Genomic DNA, 21,542 nt, shown 5'->3' on the forward strand with positions numbered 1-21,542 from the left:
TTACCCTGTCACATTTTTTTGGCACCAAAGATATAAGGAAAAATTTAAATTTTTAATTTCCTGTGGGCATAAAAATCTTTAAAACTTTGTTTTTGTTATTATTATTAATAGTTGATCCACCAGAATGTATTACAAATTATAATAAACACTTGGTAAACAAAATTTTATTGAATAAGCGTCTCAATAAAGTGGAGCTTTTAAAAAATAACTTATGTATTCATGGGTGAATATAATTTATTGCTTGAATGAAACTATATTTAGCATAAGTTTTACTTCTGATTTTCAGAGCTGTAAGCACAGAGAAATTTTGTTGATGTAGATAAATGGACGGAAAGAGTTTCGCTAGTAGTGCCACTAATTTTCTTGAATTTCTTCCAACTTACATGTCAAAAATCTGAAAATTATTTTTAATGAGCTATCAATCATTCAGTTATTTTTAAAGTAAAGGATTATGGAACAAATACGTGACTTGTGAAAGTAGGTATTGCAGCCTTCAGAGAGGCGGTACCTTAACGCTTGCGTCCGTGTGTCAGAGGGTCGCAGTGGAGGGTTTTTGCTTGGGGGCCATGCAGTCTTGAGCTCAGGGAGGTGGGAGATTGTGGATGGGAACACCTTGGGTCCACACCCTCGGTGTGTATCTGTGATGGAGCATTCCTGGAAGTAGGTCTGGAATAGCCCTTAAAGTTACCCGCTTGCCTTGCTCCTCGGGAAAACTTCATGTACCTCGCGTGTATGTGTGCTCGGTCGCTTCAGTCGTGTCTGACTCTTTGTGACCACGTGGACTGTAGCCTGCCAGGCTTCTCTGTCCATGGGATTCTCCAGGCAAGAATACTGGAGTGGGTTGCCATTTCCTTCTCCAGGGAATCTTCCCGACCCAGGGATCGAACCCATGTCTCTTAAGTCTGCTGCATTGGCAGGCAGATTCTTTACCACTAGTGCCACCTGGGAAGCCCTGTTTCACCTTACGGGGTTCAGATACCTCAGTCTGTTCTAGGCAGACGGTATCAGAGCCTCTGGGTTAGGGTATTGGAAACTGAGAGGTATGGGAATACAGAAGACTTTTTAGAAGTCGAATTCACAGTTCTTAGCGACCGATTAGATAACGGGGGCAGGAAAAGGCCTTTGAAAAGCACCTGCAGGCCTCATGCCTGAGAACTCAGGTTCCTGGGGAAGTTCATTAGTGAGTCTGCAGGAGAAGCTGGTTTTGTATAAGACTAATTTGGACAGTTGGCTTTTCAGAAAACACATGACATGGAGGCAGAGACCCTGAAGGACCTGCAGCCCTGGACGCGGGGATCAGAGCAGGAGAATGTTGGGGTCCTTTGCATTGCGAGTGTGGTTGAAGCTGTGGGTTATCCAGGGGAGGAGAGGCGTGTGTGTGAACAGCATCTGTATGAGGACGGAGTGGGGGGAGAGAAACCACTTACACAAAAGGTTGTGAAAGAAGCAAGGATGGTCTAGGAAGGTGGGAAATACTCAAGATGGAGTACGTACTCCCAGAGAATCTAAGAACTAGAGAGGAGGCTATCGGGATGAGGGATGTTGAGTCCTGCCCCCAGGCCGCAGGTGGGAGGCCTCGCACCAAGGCCACAGAATCGGAGCCCAGAAGCAAGGTCACCTTCAAGCTGGCTGAGCCTCTTTGTAACTGTTGCCAAAAGCCCCTGATGATCACCAACAAAACTTCCTGACTCCCAGCTAGGCAAAGATGCCCACTCCAGTGAACAGCCTACAGTGCCCCCAACCAATCATCTAACGCCAACCTTTCAGCAGGGATTTTCTTTATCTTCAGGCTCTGGTGCTCTCGGAATACCCTGAGCTTTGCTTCTTTCCAAATGAAAAAGATGGTTTTAATTAACAATTGATCATTTAAAATCACATTTAAATCACTTATTCATATAGTTGAATATGTCCACTGCTCAAACGAGGTAATGGTTGAATTTAACTGTGTTGTTGCCTAGAAAATCTCATAGGCAGGTTTTCCAGCCAGGTAGGAAGATTTTGCAAAGTCTTTGAAATGTAGAAGGCCAGGTTGATCCGGGCCCCTCTTCTTCCTCCCGCCTCACTTCTGTGTGAACCCTGTGCCCTGAAGGTCTTCTCATCTGTCTTGATGTGACTTGGTTTTCCTTGACACCCTGTCCCCAGGCTTCTTGGCTTAGGCCACTCTTCCACCCTCTGTCCTGTGGGGCAGCCCCGTGTCCTCCCAGGACTTGCTCTCGGGGCACACCTAGCAGTGTAAAGTGAGGAGGACGTTGTGTGTGTGCTCTTTGTAGCATGTTTTTGTCTGTGTCTGTGCACACCTGTGCTCATAGACGCTTCTGTGTGTACACACTCTGTCTAGGTTTTGTATGTGTGTTCTCTGTTAAGTGCCTGACACTCAAAGTAAACAGGAGACAGCATCCTGCTTCCTGGTTGAATGAGATGAGTGAAGACATTTAAAACTCAGGGAAACCATGCTGAGGTTGTCTCAGAAACACGTGAATTGTAGCTTTGAGGGAATATTGATGTCCTAGCTTGACACTCAGAGAAGGCAATGGCACCCCACTCCAGTACTCTTGCCTGGAAAATCCCACGGACGGAGGAGCCTGGTAGGCTGCAGTCCATGGGGTCGCTAAGAGTTGGACACGACTGAACGACTTCCCTTTCACTCTTCACTTTCCTGCATTGGAGAAGGAAATGGCAGCCCACCCCAGTGTTCTTGCCTGGAGAATCCCAGGGACGGGGGAGCCTGGTGGGCTTCTGTCTATGGGGTTGCACAGAGTCGGACACGACTGAAGCGACTTAGCAGCAGCAGCTTGACACTGTGTTAGGTGTGTGATAGATGTTATCTTTGTGTGTCTGAAAGTCTTGACAACAAACACGTGTTTGTGTGAGGAAATGCAGCCAAGTTGTGAATGACCTGCACAAGTTCACAGGCAGAGTTCACGAGGAGCAGGACCTGAGATTTGGACTCAGATTTGTCTTAACTTTATTTTTATTTTTTAATTTTTTTAATTTAATTTTATTTTTAAATTTTACATAATTGTATTAGTTTTGCCAAATATCAAAACGAATCTGCCAGAGGCATACATGTGATTTGTCTTAACTTTAAAGAGCCTCTGTCCTTGTCACGTCACTCTCTCTCGCTGTAACCATGTAGGGACTAATCATCTTTAACATTTCAAATGGGTCAAGCTTTAAAATTTTTAAGTTTTAAGACATCATTTTCCTTGAATTTAAAAACGGCTGGAAGTTGGGGTGTTGGTTCCTGTGGTTTGGGTTTCTGCTGGTGCCCAAGTGGGGCTGGAGCAGACGGAGCCTTCCTTACCTGCAGGGGTGTCGACGGCCACCTCTGCTGTGTGGCCCCTTAGATTCACACACGGGGAGGGATTCACTTTTATAAGTAACAAGATGAAGGCCCTTGTCTTAGCGCTTCTTTCTCTTGTCCCCCTTTCCTGGATGTTCTCTTTGTTTACACTGTAACACATTTGATTCTGGTCTGATTTGAACTAGAAGGATCTGTTGACTCTGACTTGAGGCAAGATGCGCTAACCCTTAAGGATAAGGGCTTCAGTTCATATCCGAGGTTTCTTTTCCCGTAAGGAATTCTGTTAGAATTCACTAAGAAACACAAGTTTTTGTTGACACTTGTATCATTTAGCTTCTTCATGGAAGCTTTATTTTATAATTAAATATTAAATTTTGAGAAATGAAGGTTTCCTGCACAAGTGTAGGAATTCTGTCTCATGTTGACCATTCAGGTCATCATTTTTCCTTTCCATGCTGGTCCCCTTTCAGCTACCCAGGATGGGTTTACAGGGGAAGAGGAGCCTTGGGATTTGGGGAGTATAGATACAATTTGAAAAAACATTTCAGAATGATCATTGTTTTCATTGCTTTTCAGTCATTTTGACATTTCAAATGACATTAAAAGCCAACATGATTTTTTCACTTCATCAGTGGAGGAAGTTGGATGTTTAAAGCAGTGAGCACTGTAAGGGGCTATTACTGTGTAATGTCCAAGAATCCAGAATCAAGTAAGTGATCCAGAAAGGAGGGGCGGCCTTGGAGCACAACACAGGTCAGGTGATGAAAGATCCTTCTCCTCTCCTGAGATGCTCCTTGTCTGTTTTGTCTGATGATTAACACAGCCACTCTGGCTTTCTTGTGCTGTGTCATGTTTTATGTCTTTTTTTCTTAATCCTTTTCTTTTCAACCCATGGGTTGAAATTTGGACTTTAAAAATACATCTCTGATAGACAGACTATAGTTGAGTAACATCTGTAGTTTTTACCTTGTTACTAGTTTGTAATTCTCTACCTTTTGACTTATAATGTTTAGTCTGTTTATAAGTAATATAATTATTGATCTGATTGCATATTTCTCTTCATGTCTTTTTTTCTCTGTTGCTCCTTTTGTGAGTTTCTTTGGGGATATTAACTATTTTTTAGCATTCTATTTTAATTCCCAGTTGGCTTTCTAGCCATCCTTTCTTGCATGTTTCACATTGGAATTGGAAGTATTAGTCGCACAGTTGTGTCTGACTCTTTGCAACCCCGTAGACTGTAGCCCACTAAGCTCCTGTGTCCCTGGAATTCTCCAGGCAAGAATACTGGAGTGGGTAGCCATTCCCTTCTCCAGGGGATCTTCCTGACCCAGGGATTGAACCCAGGTTTCCTGCATTGGAGGCAGACTCTTTACTGTCTGAGCCAGGGCTCCTAAGGATTGTAATTGGCATCTTTAATCTACCATAATCTATTTAAAATTAATGTACTGCTTTGCATAAGCTATTCACAGTCCTGTAGCAGTATAGCTGCGTTCACGCTCTGTGTTCTGTCTTTTTTATCTAGGATGCTATTGACTGTACCGTCATTTATGCTGTAGGATTTCTCTTTAGTGGTGAAAGCTTTATTGATTAATCTGTGTGCTTCTTCTACTTGTCACCTGCGGCAGGCGTTTGCAGGATGGCTAGGTAAAGACTGAAGTATGCAGTCTGTAGCCACAGTAATTAGATCATTGCTGCCTCCATAAAGAGGAGACCCAGAGCCACTTAGTCCAGTCAGGAGTTGATGAGGAAGTCCTAACCCTGGAGAGGATGTTCAGGCAGGGGACGTCCACCAGTGCTGGCAGGAGGCTGCAGCGCTGGGGAGCGTATGTCTGCCCCAGCGCCCTGCTGGGGCACAGCACTCCCTTCCATGTAGAGACGATCCTCAACCACGATGTGAAGATAGACAGAAATACAAGTAGAGGAAGAATATGGTTTGTTACCCTCTTGGTGTTTCTCAAATATAGTTGTTCAACAATCTGTGTTTAAGCCTGTTGGGGGTATTTATTAAAAACGATCGCTTCTGAGTCTCACTCCACACCTGCACAGTCAGGGTCTGAGTATGAGATGTGGGGGGTCTGCCTTTTAGGGTGAGCTCTCCAGGCTTGTCCTAAACACAGCCGTGCGTGACTGTCATGGTTCTGGCACTCTAACCAACAGCCCCTGCCTTTTTAGGGACCAGAACCTGCAATGTCCATGTTTATCTTTAAGATTGACAGGTGTGCAACTGATGAAACAGTTTGGTCATAGTCATAGAATTCTAGAGCCTGCATAAAGGCACCTTCCAGGTCATGCCAGCCAACAATCCTAGAGGAGGAAACAGGCCAAATGATAGTGTCTGGGTGGTTTTACAACTGATTCATAACGCATGAGGTACTTTGCTGTAACTCGTAGATCAGAATAACCAGGTAAAATCTTTCTGTGTGTAAGAAGTTATTTTCAGTCCAGTTTGACAGTGTCTACCTTTTAATTGGGGGTGTTTAGAGTGTTTGCACTTACTGTGATTACTGGTATGGTTTGATTTTCCTCTTATATTACTATTTCCTGTTTGTCCCATGTATTTTTTCTTCCTTTCATCCTCTTTTTTGTCTGAGTATTTTCTGTGATTCCATTTAATGACCTTTATTGGCTTACTTGCTGTATGTTTCAGGTGGGGTTTTTTGGTGTTTAATAGCTGCTGCAAAGTTTATAGTTCGTGTGATCCTCTGCCTCATTACCGTCAGTCTTCATGTATATGTATACAGTATACCTCCCCCTTTTTCTGCCTTTGTGCTGTTGTAATCTTATGTTTTGGGCTTCCCAGGTAAAGAACCTGCCAGTGCTGCAGATGCAGGAGACCTGGGTAAGCCCCTGGGTCAGGACGATCCCCTGGAGGAGGAAATGGCAACCCACTCCAATATTCTTGCCTGGAAAATTCTATGGACAGAGGACCCTGGGGGGGCTACAATCCATGTGGTCACAAAAGAGTTAGACACAACGTAGCAACTGAGTACACACAGTCATATATTTTACTTCTACACATATTATAAACTTCACAGTAAATTTTTTCTCTTTATTTTACAGTGCATAGTTTTTCCCTTAGCAATTATCTTTAAAGAGTGTGTTTTTTTCCCCAAGAAGAAGAGGCGTTTGTGTTTGCCCACATATTCACCGTTTCTGATAGTCTTCATTCATTTGTGTAGGTTCAGATTTTCATCTGGTGTAATTTTATTTTTGCTTCAAGGACTTCCAGTATTTCTTGTAAGTTTGCTGATACTGATGCCTGTCAGCTTTTGTATGTCAGAAAAAGTCTTTATTTCACCTTTATGTTCAGTTCAGTTCAGTCACTCAGTCGTGTCCAACTCTTTGCGACCCATGAACCACAGCACGCCAGGCCTCCCTGTCCATCACCAACTCCCAGAGTTCACCCAAACCCATGTCCATTGAGTCGGCGAAGCCATCCAACCATCTCATCCTCTGTTGTCCCCGTCTCCTCCTGCCCTCAATCTTCCCAGCATCAGGGTCTTTTCAAATGAGTCAGCTCTTCGCATCAGGTGGCCAAAGTATTGGAGTCTCAGCTTCAACATCAGACCTACCAATGAACATCCAGGACTGATCTCCTTTAGGATGGACTGGTTGGATCTCTTTGCAGTCCAAGGAATTCTCAAGAGTCTTCTCCAACACCACAGTTCAAAAGCATCAATTCTTCGGCACTCAGCTTTCTTCTCAGTCCAACTCTCACATCCATACATGACCACTGGAAAAACCATAGCCTTGACTAGATGGACCTTTGTTGGCAAAGTAACGTCTCTGCTTTTTAATATGCTGTCTAGGTTGGTCATAACTTTCCTTCCAAGGAGTAAGCGTAAAATCACCATCTGCAGTGATTTTGGAGCCCAGAAAAGTAAAGTCAGCCACTGTTTCCACTGTTTCCCCATCTATTTGCCATGAAGTGATGGGACCGGATGCCATGATCTTCGTTTTCTGAATGTTGAGCTTTAAGCCAACTTTTTCACTTTCTTCTTTCACTTTCATCAAGAGGCTCTGTATGTTCAAGAGGCATGAATTTCAAAGATATCTGAACGATTTCTGTGTAATAGGTCTAGAGGTGTAGGTTGGCTTTTTCGCTTTCAATCCCTTGCAGACCTGCTCTGCTGTCTCTGGCTTGTGTTCTTTCTGATGAGAAGGATGCTGTAGTTCTAGTCTTTGTTCTTCTCTATATAGTGTGAGTTCCCTGACTGTCTGGCAGAATTAGCTCTGTCGGTGTCTGACACTTCGTTTATTTACACGTTGTCAGTGATCTGGTTGAACGTGTGGGTTCTCAGGTCTGTGGGATCACTCCTTTCTGGTCACTCTTGTTCGTTGGTCACACGACTGAGCATCTGCGGCCTCTGAGCCCTGTGCTTCTCGGGGCGGTTAGAACGCACCCATCAAAGGAGGAGAGGAAGCCCCTCGTCATCCGTGGCCTCCGACCCAGCTTCTCCTGTGGCTGTTTGTCCTCCAGATGCAGTGAGGGGCGGGCTGACCTGTGCTGCCTGGGAGGCCTGGGCGCCTCTCTGTGTGCAGTTGTATGAGGAGTGTTCTCATGTCTCTGATAGTTGGTGTGGATGACTGCAGCTCAGAGTCTGATGTGATTGTTGTACCTTCAGCCCTGGACTTTGTCTCACAAGATGACATGCTGACGCCGCTGGGAAGACTGGACAAGTATGCTGCGAGTGAGAACGTATTTAACAGGTACGTGCATGTGCTCTCCACTGGGGGAGGCGGGAGGGTGGCTTTTATTGCACGAATTTCAGTTCACAGAAGTACCCAGTTTAAAGCAGGTGTCACTGCCACGGGCAGTGAGAGTCACCCAGCTTCACTGCTGGTTACAGCTGTGGCCACCTTTACACTCGTTACTCCTCTGTCCTGTAAGAAAACGCACTGTTTCTTGGCTTTTTAGCAAAAAGCAACCAAAAAACCCCACTACTTTTTTGCTGTTAAGCATCATTTTGCCGTTCATGTGAAGTGGCTACTGAGGAATCTGTTATTCCTCCAGCAGGGGGCGGTGTGTCCCTGCCGTGGACCAGGTGGCTGGCTGGCGGGGGCATGGGGCATGGCAGGGACGTGCGCTCACTCTCCCCAGTTGCACTGTTTCTCCACCTGCAGCCCCCAGACCACCTGGGAAATTCCCAGTTTCTCTGGGAAATTGGAAAGTCTTTCTAGCATCTTCTGAGTGTAGATGTATGAAACTCATTTAATCAAATATGTAAAGATAACATTTTATATATGAAAAATAATTATACTTTTCCCCTATGATAATTGAAGGTATTAACAGTTACTTGAAACAAATTTTCAGTGACCTTAGGAATTTGTCTGATAAAGGTGAAACATTCTGATAAATGTTCAGTCTCATCTTAATTAAAATAAAATCCATACCAGCATTTGTCACTTAGAAAATTGTCACTTATAAGATGTGTTAAGAAAAACTTTTGAAATCTGTATGGATTCTGGCTTTCAAATTCTGAATACTAACTGTTGGATGCCACTGACCGTGGTATAATCTTCTTCTGTGCAGACAGATGGTGGCCCGGAGTCTGCTGGACACGCTGAGGGAAGTGTGTGATGATGAAAGAGAGTGCATTGCCGTTCTGGAGAGAATCAGCAGATTAGCTGATGACTCAGGTGTGTGTTTACGCGGGGGAAGGTTTCTTTTATCAAATTTAAGTTTCTAAAAACTAATGAAAAACTTAAGTGTAACATGAGGTTTCTTGGAAATATTTCCTAAGTAAATTATCTAACCCAGGAGTAACAAGAAGATAAAAAACCTGTTACTAAGATCCAGACATTTTATATACCAGGCCCATTTAGTTTGACTTTGGACATTTTTCAGAAGAATCTAAGAACATTGTTTTGCATCATGTACATTCAGAATAACTCATTACTGTAATAAAAATTTTAAACTTTTTTGAATAAGTAAAAAGGGATGGAGTGGGGTGTAAAACTTTGTCAAAAAATGCATTCTTACTTAAAAAATGTTATTCATTGTAAAACTAAAGCTGTTTGTCTCTAAAGTGCAGATAGGAGGAGAGTCTGCTTAAGAGGTAAACTTGTTTTGAGACTTAGAATACAGTTTATTACGTTTTTAAAAAATACTTTTCACTGAGGCAAAACATACATAAAATTTACCATTTTAACCTAATATTGCTTTGAGCATATTCCTATATTTGATTTTAGAAACAATTCAGAAATAAAATTTTTTCTTAAATCCATGATCTCTTTATTGAAGTGGGTTATTTTTCCATTTCTATCAAACTTTCTGGCATGTCAGCATTCTCATCCTTTAATTTTTAGATGAGCTCATTTTTTGGTGAGCGTCTCTTGTTATGGGAATATGTTTACTGTTCACATCAGCATTACTTAGATAGTTTCATTTTCCTGTAGAAAAAAAAGTTAGTAAGCTCACTAATATTCTATTACTATCTCATATGATGTTCTGTGTAATTGCTCATGTATATGCATGTTCCAAAGTGGTTTTAGGGGAGTGTCATCGCTGGCACCCCACTCCAGTACTCTTGCCTGGAAAATCCATGGACGGAGGAGCCTGGTAGGCTGCAGTCCATGGGGTCGCTAAGAGTCGGACACGACTGAGCGACTTCACTTTCACTTTTCTCTTTCATGCATTGGAGAAGGAAATGGCAACCCACTCCAGTGTTCTTGCCTGGAGAATCCCAGGGACGGCGGAGCCTGGTGGGCTGCCGTCTATGGGGTCACACAGAGTCGGACACGACTGAAGCGACTTAGCTTAGCTTCATCATTATTTTTACTTAAGTTTATTTTTGATTTGGCAGAGATAAACAATTTAACTTAAAATTTTGATACTGTTGCATTCCATTGTATTTATTCCTTTCTTAGTAGAGACCTAGATATTTTTTAAGGCAGAATTTGTATTTCTTCTGCCTGTTTACCAACTGCACTGCTATTTTTTAATATGTGAAAGTGAAAGTGTTAGTTGCTCAGTCGTATCCGACCCTTTGCAACCCCATGGACTGGAGCCCGCCAGGCTCCTCTGTTCATGGGATTTCACAGGCAAGAATACTGGAGTGGCTAGCCATTCCCTTCTCCTGTATGTGTTCTAAAATGTATCTCAAGTTGTTGAGTTCCTGCTGAATATCTCTGCTGACATTTATACTTTGGATACGTGTAAACAGTATATACTCTATGCCAGGTTCTAGATTGAATGTTAGAGCCATTACCAAGATGAATAAGAATTCCTGTCATCAAATTAACAGTTGAGTGAGTGCAGCTGACGTACTAACAGTAAGCTGTAACAGGGAGGATTGGGGCTGGCTTCCGACAGCTGGTGGCATCTGAGCTGGGTCTGATGGTACAGAGGGAAGAGGAAAAGAGAGGTGTAGGAGTCTGGGGAACTTAGGACACTGGCCCATTTGGTCAACAGTGGGTTTACTTGTCCTGCAGTTTAGAAAAACTAGGCTTAAGCGAGGGGGCTGAGGGCTAGATTGTAAAGATTTATACTGTTCTGGGCCTGAGAGTTCACACTGCTTGTGATTTGAAACAGTAATGCAGAGAGCGTTGACTTGAGGAGAAGCTGGGTTGGCAGGAAGGTCTGCTGGGCAGCCCCTCTGACTGTTAGGAGTCGTCTGGGAGCAGTGTCAGGGTCGGAGGGTTGTCAGAGCCACGCTATCGCAGCCTCCTTGAGTTTGAGGGTTCTAGTCTCTCTGTCAGATGTCAGGAAGTTTTGTTCTTAATATTTTTAATGTTACGTTTCCTCTACCTCAGACTCCTATTTTTTAAGCTTTCTTTTGTCTAAGTAGATGTTTTATTGTTGATGTTCAGTTGCTCAGTCGTGTCTGGCTCTTTGTGACCCCATGGACTGCAGCACACCAGGCTTCCCTGTCCTTCACCATCTCCCAGAGCTTGCTCAAACTCATGTCTATTGAGTCAGTGATGCCATCCAACCATCTCATCCTCTGTCATCCCCTTCTCCTGCTCTCAATCTTTCCCAGCATCAGGGTCTTTTCAAATTAGTCAGTTCTTTGCATCAGGTGTCCAGGGTATTGGAGTTTCAGCTTCAGTCCTTCCAATGAATATTCAGGACTGATTTCCTTTAGGATGGACTGGTTGGATCTCCTTGCAGTCCAAGGGACTCTCAAGAGTCTTCTCCAACACCATAGTTCAAAAGCATCGATTTTTCAGCGCTCAGCTTTCTTTATAGTCCAGCTCTCACATCCGCACATGACTACTGGAAAAACCATAGCTTTGACTATATGGACCTTTGTCAGCAAAATGTTTTATACATTTTATACATGGTTCAAAATACGGAACTCCTATTAGATAGATACATCTTTTGTCCATAATGAAGTCTTTGTAAAGTGAAATTCGCTGGTCTTCGTTTGGGGATTTTATTTGCCTTGAAGGGCTTCCCACCTCAAGATTCAACTTTTTTTTTTTTTTTTTTTTTGACCTTGCCGTACAGCTTACAAGATCTTATTTCCCCAATCAGGGATTGAACCTGTGCCCCTCTGCAGTGGAAGTGCATACTCCTAACCTCTGGACCACCAGGAAAATCCCTTAAAATCTTGTCTTTTAGTGCTTTTGATCTTTTTTTTTTTTTTTTTTTTTTTTAAATTTGGATCTCTGATTCACCTAGAATTTATATAGAGAGAGCAGTGTAGGAGTCTCACCTTTTTTCCTCATATAACCAGCTTGCTTTCTTACCGTTACTCAGGGGACAGTTGGTCTTTTTGAAATGCTGTCACATTTAAATTTGCCATATGCACTTGGGTCTTTTCAGATTTTTTTTTGGTTATTTTCAATCTGTCAGTCTCCTTTAGCATTTGCTGACCCTCTATCGTCATAGTTAAGTCTGACTACAAACCCTGCACTCACTGGCTGCATTCAGGTTAGGAGCCAGTCCTTACAGCCTGTCTGGGGGCTCTGAGAGAGCAGAGTTTGTGGGTGATGCCGTATACAGTTGACCTGAACTCAGGTGGAAGTCCTCACAAGAAGTGACCGCAGGCTCCAGGCAGGCTCTGAAGACAGAATCTGGGAGGGGGTGACCTTGCCGTGACTGTGAAGAGCATCACAGAGCGGAGCGCGTTCCCTGAGCGCTCACAATGCCGGGAGGAGAGTCTGGGGCTCTTCTGGGGGCCCTCCTGACTGCCCGCCTGGCGAGAACCCCATGCGGGGAGGACGCATCCACTCACCTTCCTGTCGTTCCTGCAGAGCCGACCGTGAGGGCAGAGCTGATGGAGCAGGTGCCTCACATTGCCTTGTTCTGCCAAGAAAACCGGCCAGCAATCCCGTACGCCTTTTCAAAGTACTTGCTGCCCATTGTGGTTCGCTATCTCGCAGATCAGAATAACCAGGTAGGAGGGCCCTGTCCAAGTTCCCACAGAAATGTGTGCCATCTGGTGGTCTGCTTAGAGTGTTCCTTCCACTTAGACCTGGTCATTCGGTTTCTCAGAATGACAAAATGACATCTCAGAGAAGATGGGGAGAGCCTAGGAGATGGCCTTAGTGCCGCAACGGGCAGCGCCAGTGGCTGCTGCTCACCTGCCGCCCTTCCAGGCGGCCCCCAGAAGTTTGTCACAGGGAGACCTCTTTTCCAGGAGTGGCTTTTCTGTTCCCCTTGATCTGTTACGACACAGTCTGCCAAGTTCTGTCTTTGCAGAGCAGCCACCAGTTTTTATCTGCAAAGTTGTGCCAGTTGTGAACCTTTGGTTGGATGAGGAGTCTGCACATTTGTGAACTTCATGCCGTAGGGTTTCATCATACTGTGCATGTGCCTTGTTGATGTGTTTGTTTTTTCCCAGGTAAGAAAAACGAGCCAGGCAGCTTTGCTGGCCCTGCTGGAGCAGGAGCTGATCGAGCGCGTCGATGTGGAGACCAAGGTGTGCCCCGTCCTCGTGGAGCTGACGGCCCCCGACAGCAACGACGACGTGAAGACAGAGGCCGTGGCCGTAAGTAGAGCTCAGTTTCTCAGTTCAGGGAGATGAGCTAGTGTGTGACCATAGGAGGTGACGTTAGACACGATGCCATATTACATGGGGTAGGGTGGGTACGTGTTGGGTATCAGAGAAGCCACGGGTCAGAGGGCAGAGGTATCTTTCCTGGAGGGCTTGTGCTGCATGGAGCTCCTGCGATGATGATCCTTGCTAGGCTCAGAGAGGCCAGGATGCACGGCAAGAGAATAGTGAATCAGCTGTGAATTCATCTCATCAAAAGGAAAAAGTAAGATGGCAAAGATAGCCAGGATCCTTTTAAAAATCCTGTATTGAATGAAGACGCGTTTGAGCTCCTTGAGTTGCTGTTGAGCACTTTTCTAGGCACTGTGAGTGCACAGTAAGAAAAGAGAGTGATGCTGCCTGTTGCTCCTGTCCTTGATGGCATGCTCTTTGCAGGGAGGAATATATGATATGTTACGATTACTAGAAAAACACGCAGATTAAGTCGTCATGCACATAATAAAGTCAAATATGGTGAGTTTTCTGGTTTTTGGACATGGTTAGCAAATAGTTTGATTACTTGAGAGCCATCTCAAGTTGGGCTTGAGTTACATGGGTAGTATGTTGTCATTCACATCTGTGGTTCCTCAGTTTAAAAAGTAAGAATTCTTAAAATAGAAAAGTGATCAATCCATCTGAAAACTAATTTAAATTATTTAGGTAGTGAGAATTTCCTGTTTAAACCTAATACAATGGCGTTTGTGTTGATATGAAAGAAAATTACACTAGAAATAATTTAATAGTGCTTCTGGGTCTTTTGTAGGATGAATTATATTTTCTCTCTAGTGCCTTTCATTGGAAGTTCCATTATTTTATTTTTAGATACTTAGGTACCAGTTAATAATGAATTTAAATAGTTTCCAGTAATTGCATTTTTATTGGAGTGAAATTCACATAACATAAAGTCGATCATGGTAAAGTTCACAATTGAGAAGCATTTAGTACATTCATGGTGTTGTATCACCTCTGTCAAGTTCCACATCATAGATTTTTTTTTTTTTAATTTCACAAACTTCTCAAGAAAAAGGAAATCGATTTTGGTGTAACCGTTGGTTTATATTGAGCAGAGTTTAACTTGCTGTGTTACAATTTTTGATGTGATTTAGGAGTAGTAAAACATTGTAATTATAACAAGGCTACACCCAGTGCTAGTGAGAAGCGTGTGCTCCTCTCACAAGTGGTTTGCGTTTATTCCGTTATGTTTTGCGTTTCCTGTCTTCCCGGTTGTTTTGTTTTGGGAATAATTCATCCTAAGAATTTAATTATGCCAGATTGGTGATGCTGTGTATCTTTGCGTCATTAGCTTGGGCTTGGAGATGCCTGGGAACAGTCTGGAGTCAAGAAACCACGCTGCTTTAGGGGATGGGGGTGTCATTGTGCCCCCCCTGCTCCGCCCCGCTCTGAGTGTCGTGGGTCTGATAGGGATGGGCCAGCCTGACTGACTGTGGGCACAGAGATCTTGCCATTTGTTTAGGTCTTTCCCTCATCTCCTCAGTGTTTGGTAGTTTTCAATAGATCATGTATGTACTGTGTTAAATTTCATGTTTGTTTGTTTTTCATTATTGTGAATATTATACATTTTCGGTTGTTCGTTGATAATTTATAGAAATACATTTTTTTTTTCATTCTGTCCTGTGCTCTGCAAACCTCCTTAAGCTCACTTGTTTGTTGCAGTGGCTTCTTGGTAGGTTCCTCGCTATGTGGTCTGTAGACAGTCGTGCACATATAGGTAGAGTCCCCTTTCTATCCAGTCCGTGGCCTGTCCTCCTAGTATTTGCCTGGTCCGGGGGTGGACGTAATATATAATGACGACAGACCGTCAGATTTCCTTATATTCTAACTCTGGGGGGAAGGTATTCAAATGCATTGAGCTGATTTTCAAACAGTCCTCACTTTGCCTGGAATGGTGTTATCCAATTCCTGTGCATCTCAGACCTCTGTCCATGCCTTCCTGGAGCCCTGGTTTTGCAGAGTAAGCCCGTGGTCTCCCCGTTTGCGAGTTTCAGGCAGCGGGTGCTTTGCACATCGAGGGCTGGCTGTGTGCAGGCTTTCCTTGGCAGTACAGGTGCCCTGCGTCTAGACCCTTCTTGTGGGTGGATGGTCTTTCCTTTGAGCAATCACCATTTATTCTCTTATCAGGGAAATGTAGGAGTTCTTTTCTTTGTTTTTTTACTTTTATTGGGCAAAATGATTAATAAGGTTGAAACTATAGGTAAAAATGCAATTTTTAGGATTTTCTCTGGGTTTATTGTACCTTTAATAATCACTGGGCTGATTCTGTTGGTAGTAGTTAATACCTGTTTTTCTGTCTTCAGCTTGGACAAATAGGATGAATTTTTTTGTGATGTATAAGGACATCATGTCATTTTTTATACTTCCTTAAGTTACATACTTTTAATAAATTGGCAGCAGTCTTGGTTTGAAGGTGCATCCAGTATGTCTGCGCTCTCATTTATTGTAGATCATGTGCAAAATGGCCCCCATGGTTGGCAAGGACATCACGGAGCGTTTGATCCTCCCTCGGTTTTGTGAGATGTGCTGTGACTGCAGGATGTTTCACGTTCGAAAGGTACTGTGCTGGCGGTGGTGGGATACGGGGGTCTTCTCGTGGCTACTGTATGATCTGTGGAATTGAAAAGATTGTTTTTAAAGAACACTGTAATATTTTGAAATGTCAATGATGCTTTCATTGTCAGGTCTGTGCTGCCAATTTTGGAGATATTTGCAGCGTCGTCGGCCAGCAAGCTACTGAGGAGATGTTGGTAAGGCCTGCAGACAGGAACCGAGGAGAAAGCAGTGCTTCACAGAGCAGCACCTGAAGTTTGAAATACATACAGTGGCCCCCAAATTGCATTAACATAGTTCCAGAAAGATAGTATGACTTTGAGAGTTTAAGTTTCTGTAACCTGGGTGTTTGTATTGTGTTGTGTTTAAGGACAGTTTGTTAAAAGTGCAGATGTGTTAAGAACCATCAATCCCTTTTTAACTCCCATTTCTATAAAATCAGTTCTTATTTATTCAAATGAATCTTTCATTTTATTGCAATCCTAGAGTATTTTAGTGACCAATTAGATTTACAGCAGGTGATTTTTAAATGGTTAGTTCATGGGATGTAAGGGCTTAAAGTACAAGTTAATGTGCTCGAAGAGTTTTGGAAACCACCTATTATGCAGAGAGTCATTAAGTACAAACTTGAGCTGTATTTGTCAGGAGTATCTTTGCTTTTCCATAGTCATAGTGGAATGAATTGGGTGTGATTTATTTAAAGCTACTAATAGCTAATATTAAATGAGCCTTCTAAATTTTGTTAAGCTAATGTTTTAAATGCTGGGAAAGTGAGAAATGAAGTAAAAGTAACAACGGAAACCTGCGTGTGTCTGCCTAACAACCGGGGCCCCTCTCGCCCAGCTGCCCAGGTTTTTCCAGCTCTGCTCGGACAACGTGTGGGGCGTCCGCAAGGCCTGCGCGGAGTGCTTCATGGCTGTTTCATGTGCCACGTGTCAAGAGATTCGACGGACTAAACTGTCAGCGCTCTTTATTAATTTGATCAGTGATCCTTCACGTTGGGTAGGGCTTTGTTTAATTATCATTTTTGTAAAACAGTGCATGTTATAGAAAATATGATTTTAATCCCATAATTTAAGAAATAATTTATCAGTTATGTTACTGCTGATACTTCTGGGAGTAGACAATGGACTACTATATTAACTTTTGTTTTTTTTAAACCGGACAAAATTTCGATTCCATGCAAATATTTTGTAGGGCCTCATATTCACATCCTCACAGTTTGGATATTCAAGCCAAGATTAAAAAGCTTAAAAGTGAAAAGGAGAAAATGACTGAAGGGGAATTGTAACTCCTAGCTGAGGACAGACTAAGGGTCTGCTCATGTCCTTTCTTCCCTCCGTAGGTTCGGCAAGCAGCTTTCCAGTCTCTGGGACCTTTCATATCTACGTTCGCTAATCCATCTAGCTCGGGCCAGTATTTTAAAGAAGAAAACAAAAGCTCAGAAGATACATCAGTAGAGGACAAAAATAGGTAAGATCTTTAAAAACTTTGCTTTCAAGTTTTACTGCTTGTGAGCAATTTTTTCATTTTCACTACTTTTATTATGTTCTTTTTGGAGAGTTTATTATTTCTCTTCATTATAAAATTTGGTAAATATTTTTTATAGAATTTTATTTTAAATGCATTTGTTAAGCATCTCTTTGGTTAATTGTGTATTGAAATGAGAAGATGAAGATGCATGTAAACATCTAGCTCGGTGCTGGGCACATAGAAAGCTGTCGTGATAGAGTCGATAATTGTTGAGTAAGTTTATTTAATAATTAATTTACCTAGTAAACCATCTGTTAACACTTAACAAAGAATATAAAGTAATGGTTATACAATTTAAAGGGTTTGGTTTTTCAAGGAGTAAAACCTAATTTAGGAGTATGTGTTACTCTAAAGTCAGTTTCTTACCATTATTTTCCTCTTTAGTCAATTTCCTTTTGGATCTTCAATTCTCTGCAGAATAATGATTATGTCAGTAATCATAATTATTTGTCAATTGAGGGGGAAATATTTTAATGATTAGCTCTAAGTTGGTGTACTTACTGGGGCTTCCCTTATAGCTCAGTCAGTAAAGAATCTGCCTGCAATGCAGGAGACCTGGGTTCGATTCCTGGGTTGGGAAAGATTCTCTGGAGAAGGAAATGGCAACCCACTCCAGTATTCTTGCCTGGAGAATCCCATAGACAAGCAGTCTGGTAGGCTACAGTCCATGGGATCACATGAGTCAGACATGACTCAGCCACTAAACCACGCACCACCGGTGTACTTATTAACTGAAATATCAACTTTTAAGAGCATTTAATAAGACAAAAAACTAAGATCATGGCATCTGGTCTCATCACTTCATGGCAAATAAAAGGGAAAAAGTAGAAACAGTGGCAGATTTTATTTTCTTGGGCTCTAAAATCACTGCAAACGGTGACTGCAGCCATGAAATTAAAAGACGTTTGCTCCTTGGAAGCAAAAGTTTTGATAAATCTAGACAGCATATTAAAAAGCAGAGACCACCACTTTACTGACAAAGGTCCATATAGTCAGAGCTATGGTTTTTCCAGTAGTCATGTATGGATGTGAGAGTTGGACCCTAAAGAAGGCTGAGCACCGAACTGATGGTTTCAAGTGGTCATGCTGGAGAAGACTCTTGAGAGTCCCTTGGACAGCAAGGAGATCAAAGCAGTCAATCTTAAAGGAAATCAACCCTGAATATTCATTGAAACAACTGATGCTGAAGCTGAAACTCCAGTACTTTGGCCACCTGATGCAAACAGCTGACTGAATGGAAAAGACCCTGATGCTGGGAAAGACTGAAGGCAGGAGGAGAAAGGGACGACAGGATGAGACGGTTGGCTGGCATCACCAACTCAATGGACATGAGTTTGAACAAACTCCGGGAGTTGATGAAGGACAGGGAAGAGCCTGGCATGCTGCAGTCCATGGGGTGGAAAAGAGTCAGACATGACTTGGAGATTGAATGACAACAATAAGGCAACCAAATTTTAAAGCTTAGAGGACACCTCTGATTTTTACTTAAAAAAAATTTTTTTTTTTTTTTGCATTTAATTTTAAATTGAGTTTTAGTTTTTATGATTTAGTATATCCTTGGGGGAAAACAGCCCAGACCTAACTTAACTTAGTGCACGGGAAGCACACACAGACTCTGACAGGTGTGCCCTTGGGCCGAGTTCCCTGGGCACCCGTCCCCCTTGTCACGATGCTAATGGTCATTTTCTTCTGTAGGTCTTGGTTCTGTGGCATTTCCTCTCTTGATGTTGTGACTTGGCACTCCTTCCTTTCTTCTCTGCTGCCTTGTTCTACCTTTTTGCCCGTTCTCCTCCTGTCCTGCTAAATAGTCAAACAAACCCAAGGTACTGTTCTCTGTGAAGGAAGAAAAATCACGCTAAAGCTGTCTTCCTAGCAAGGAAAGTCACTTCTTTTGAAAACCATTGCTGCAGGACGTTTTTCAGTGATGATGGGCGGTGGGGGTTTTCTACTCCTCAGTGTTAACATCAGCAACCTTTTCGCTAGTGGCACTAATTGTATAAAGATTGTTGCGTAGCTTTTATTTATTTATGAATCTGGAAAGAGTCTAGGAAGTGATAATGTGAATTTACAGAGAATCGTCTAGGACAGGGATGAGTAGATTTCCCGTAAAAGACCTGCAGTAAATACTTTAAGTCTCTTTCAGAACTACTCACCTTGTCTTTGCAGACAGTCCGTGGTGTGTGGGCTCAACTGTGTTCCAATAAAACTTTATTGACAAAAACATTGGTGTGGCCAAACATGGCTGGTGATCTTGCTGGACTGCCTCTATAGGATCTTGTTGGAAGAGCCGTTTAAAGACTGTTAGATATCTTTTGGCTACAAATCTTAACTCCCCTTCCATTGTCATGAGGTCTGTCTTAGTGTCGGGTCAGTGCTATTGTAGCATTGGACTTTTGCTATATTTTTAGACTTGGTTGACTCGTGTTAATGACGTTGGTGGAGGGAGGAGGCAGTTCCTGGCTGCTAAGAGTTCTGTTAGATATTGTAAAAGCCGTCTTGTAGTTCCATATATTATTCATCTCAGAGCCATTAGCTGGATGGCCCACTCTTAAATACGTGTTGAGCTGCCCTAAGTCTAGTTTTGCTTTTTAAGGTTGGTTGATTGGTTGATTTTGCAAAACTTAATTGAACACCTACTATGAACCAGTGACTGTAGCCAGATACACAGGACTTGGTTCTTGTTCTCAGGGTCCTCTGAGTTTCCTAGAATTCAGATTTCTCAAGCAGATGTCTTACAAAACAAGTTTTTGGCAATATATTTCCACTGCTGTTTATTTCATTTGTATTGTTTCATCTGATCCTGGAGATACTTAATATCACTTACTACTCTTTGAAGCATGTATTGATTATAAACCTCTGACTTTATAAAATGCCAGGTTTCTCTCTCACTCTCCCTGGATCGGGCTTCTTTGAAGGTGTTGAGAAAGGTGCTTCCAGAGTGGTTAAGTGTTGAGATTTGCACTGTTATCTGAAATGAGCACCCCGTCTTCCATTTAGCTAAACCAGCTATTAATATCACATTACTCTCTGCACATGCTGCTGCCTTTTGGGTCTCCCTCTTCCTGTCTGGGATGCCATCCTCTTCTGCCCACACCTCATTTAACAGAGAGCTGTCTGGATGGACGACCTCAGTGTCTTGGAGGAAACCCAGAGCGTTTGCATCCTGTCTGTCATGAGCGCTGGAGAACAAGCGCCGATGTGGGCCTGTCTACTCATCCTGTGCTCGCACACAACATCCACAGACTGCAGGTCCCCTTCGTGGTAGCCTGGGTTTATCTTGTGTTCTCACACCATTACCAGCCCTGGCATGCGCTCAGCACGTGATAAATCTCAAATGAGTTAATGTAAGAAAGTAATGGATTTTATCCCAAAAGCCTTAAGTAACTGAATCATTTTTGGTAGTCTTTGTCCCTTTAGTGTAAAGCTAACTTTGTGTAAGTAAAATTGATTGTTATTGGTTTAAATCTGGGAGTATTTCACTGATGTTGAGACTCCATTAAGTGAGCACGTGGAGTCCGTGTCTGCTGTTGCCCCGCATGCCCATGCGCTTCTGGGACCAGCGGTTCCCCAGTCACTTTCCTAGGCCAGGGTCTTGGCTCACCTGGACCCTAAGGATGTTAACTGTCAGCCAGTGTAGATGCCGAGGGGACGTGGGTGCTGGTGGAGACGCATTCCTGGCTGACCCTCTGGCACCGAGGAGCTGGGTGCTCTGCTCACTGTGCCAACCCCTCTCCTTTCTCTGAACGGCGTTTGCACGTATGGCGGCGTTTGCACGTATGGCGGTGTTTGCAAGACTGTTAGGAAGGTCAGAATCCTGACCATCTTCAGCAGCTTGATGGTGCACTGGTTATTACTCAGCTTCAGGAAAAAGCATATTTAGAGAATTTATATTTTTGACAGTTTGAAGCAACTGGTATTCATACAGAATTTAATAATTTGCAGAATTTGATGTGAGGGAAGATGTTTTTCTCTCGAAAACTGTAGCAGGAGTTTGAAGTCAGGACAGATTAGTAATTTTTCATTAGCAGATAGAGTGACTTGGCTGGTGACTCTGCTTTTCCTCCTGAGAATGTTAAAATGTAACTTTAATGCCAAGATGAGGCAGTGATAAAGGAGCTTCAGGCCCTTGGAATAGTTTTCCAAACTAATTGGCTTTG

General features: G+C 42.9%; 1 protein-coding gene across 5 annotated transcripts in view; it reads left to right on the forward strand.

Moving 5' to 3' along the window:
* Nucleotides 1–21,542, forward strand: part of PPP4R1 (protein phosphatase 4 regulatory subunit 1) — a 48,648-nt gene that overhangs the window by 11,008 nt on the left and 16,098 nt on the right. For 4 of the 5 annotated variants that reach the window (XM_025273350.2, XM_044934641.2, XM_044934639.2 and 1 more), the window contains 8 exons: nt 7,879–8,014; nt 8,838–8,944; nt 12,506–12,648; nt 13,096–13,242; nt 15,749–15,856; nt 15,984–16,049; nt 16,696–16,854; nt 17,198–17,325. In XM_025273350.2, the coding sequence (XP_025129135.1) occupies nt 7,879–8,014; nt 8,838–8,944; nt 12,506–12,648; nt 13,096–13,242; nt 15,749–15,856; nt 15,984–16,049; nt 16,696–16,854; nt 17,198–17,325 (994 nt within the window). The remainder of the gene's footprint in view (nt 1–7,878; nt 8,015–8,837; nt 8,945–12,505; nt 12,649–13,095; nt 13,243–15,748; nt 15,857–15,983; nt 16,050–16,695; nt 16,855–17,197; nt 17,326–21,542) is intronic. The other variant, XM_025273353.2, reaches the window with a different exon arrangement.

This window comes from Bubalus bubalis, chromosome 22 (assembly GCF_019923935.1).
Source record: "Bubalus bubalis isolate 160015118507 breed Murrah chromosome 22, NDDB_SH_1, whole genome shotgun sequence".
Classification (NCBI taxonomy): domain Eukaryota; kingdom Metazoa; phylum Chordata; class Mammalia; order Artiodactyla; family Bovidae; genus Bubalus; species Bubalus bubalis.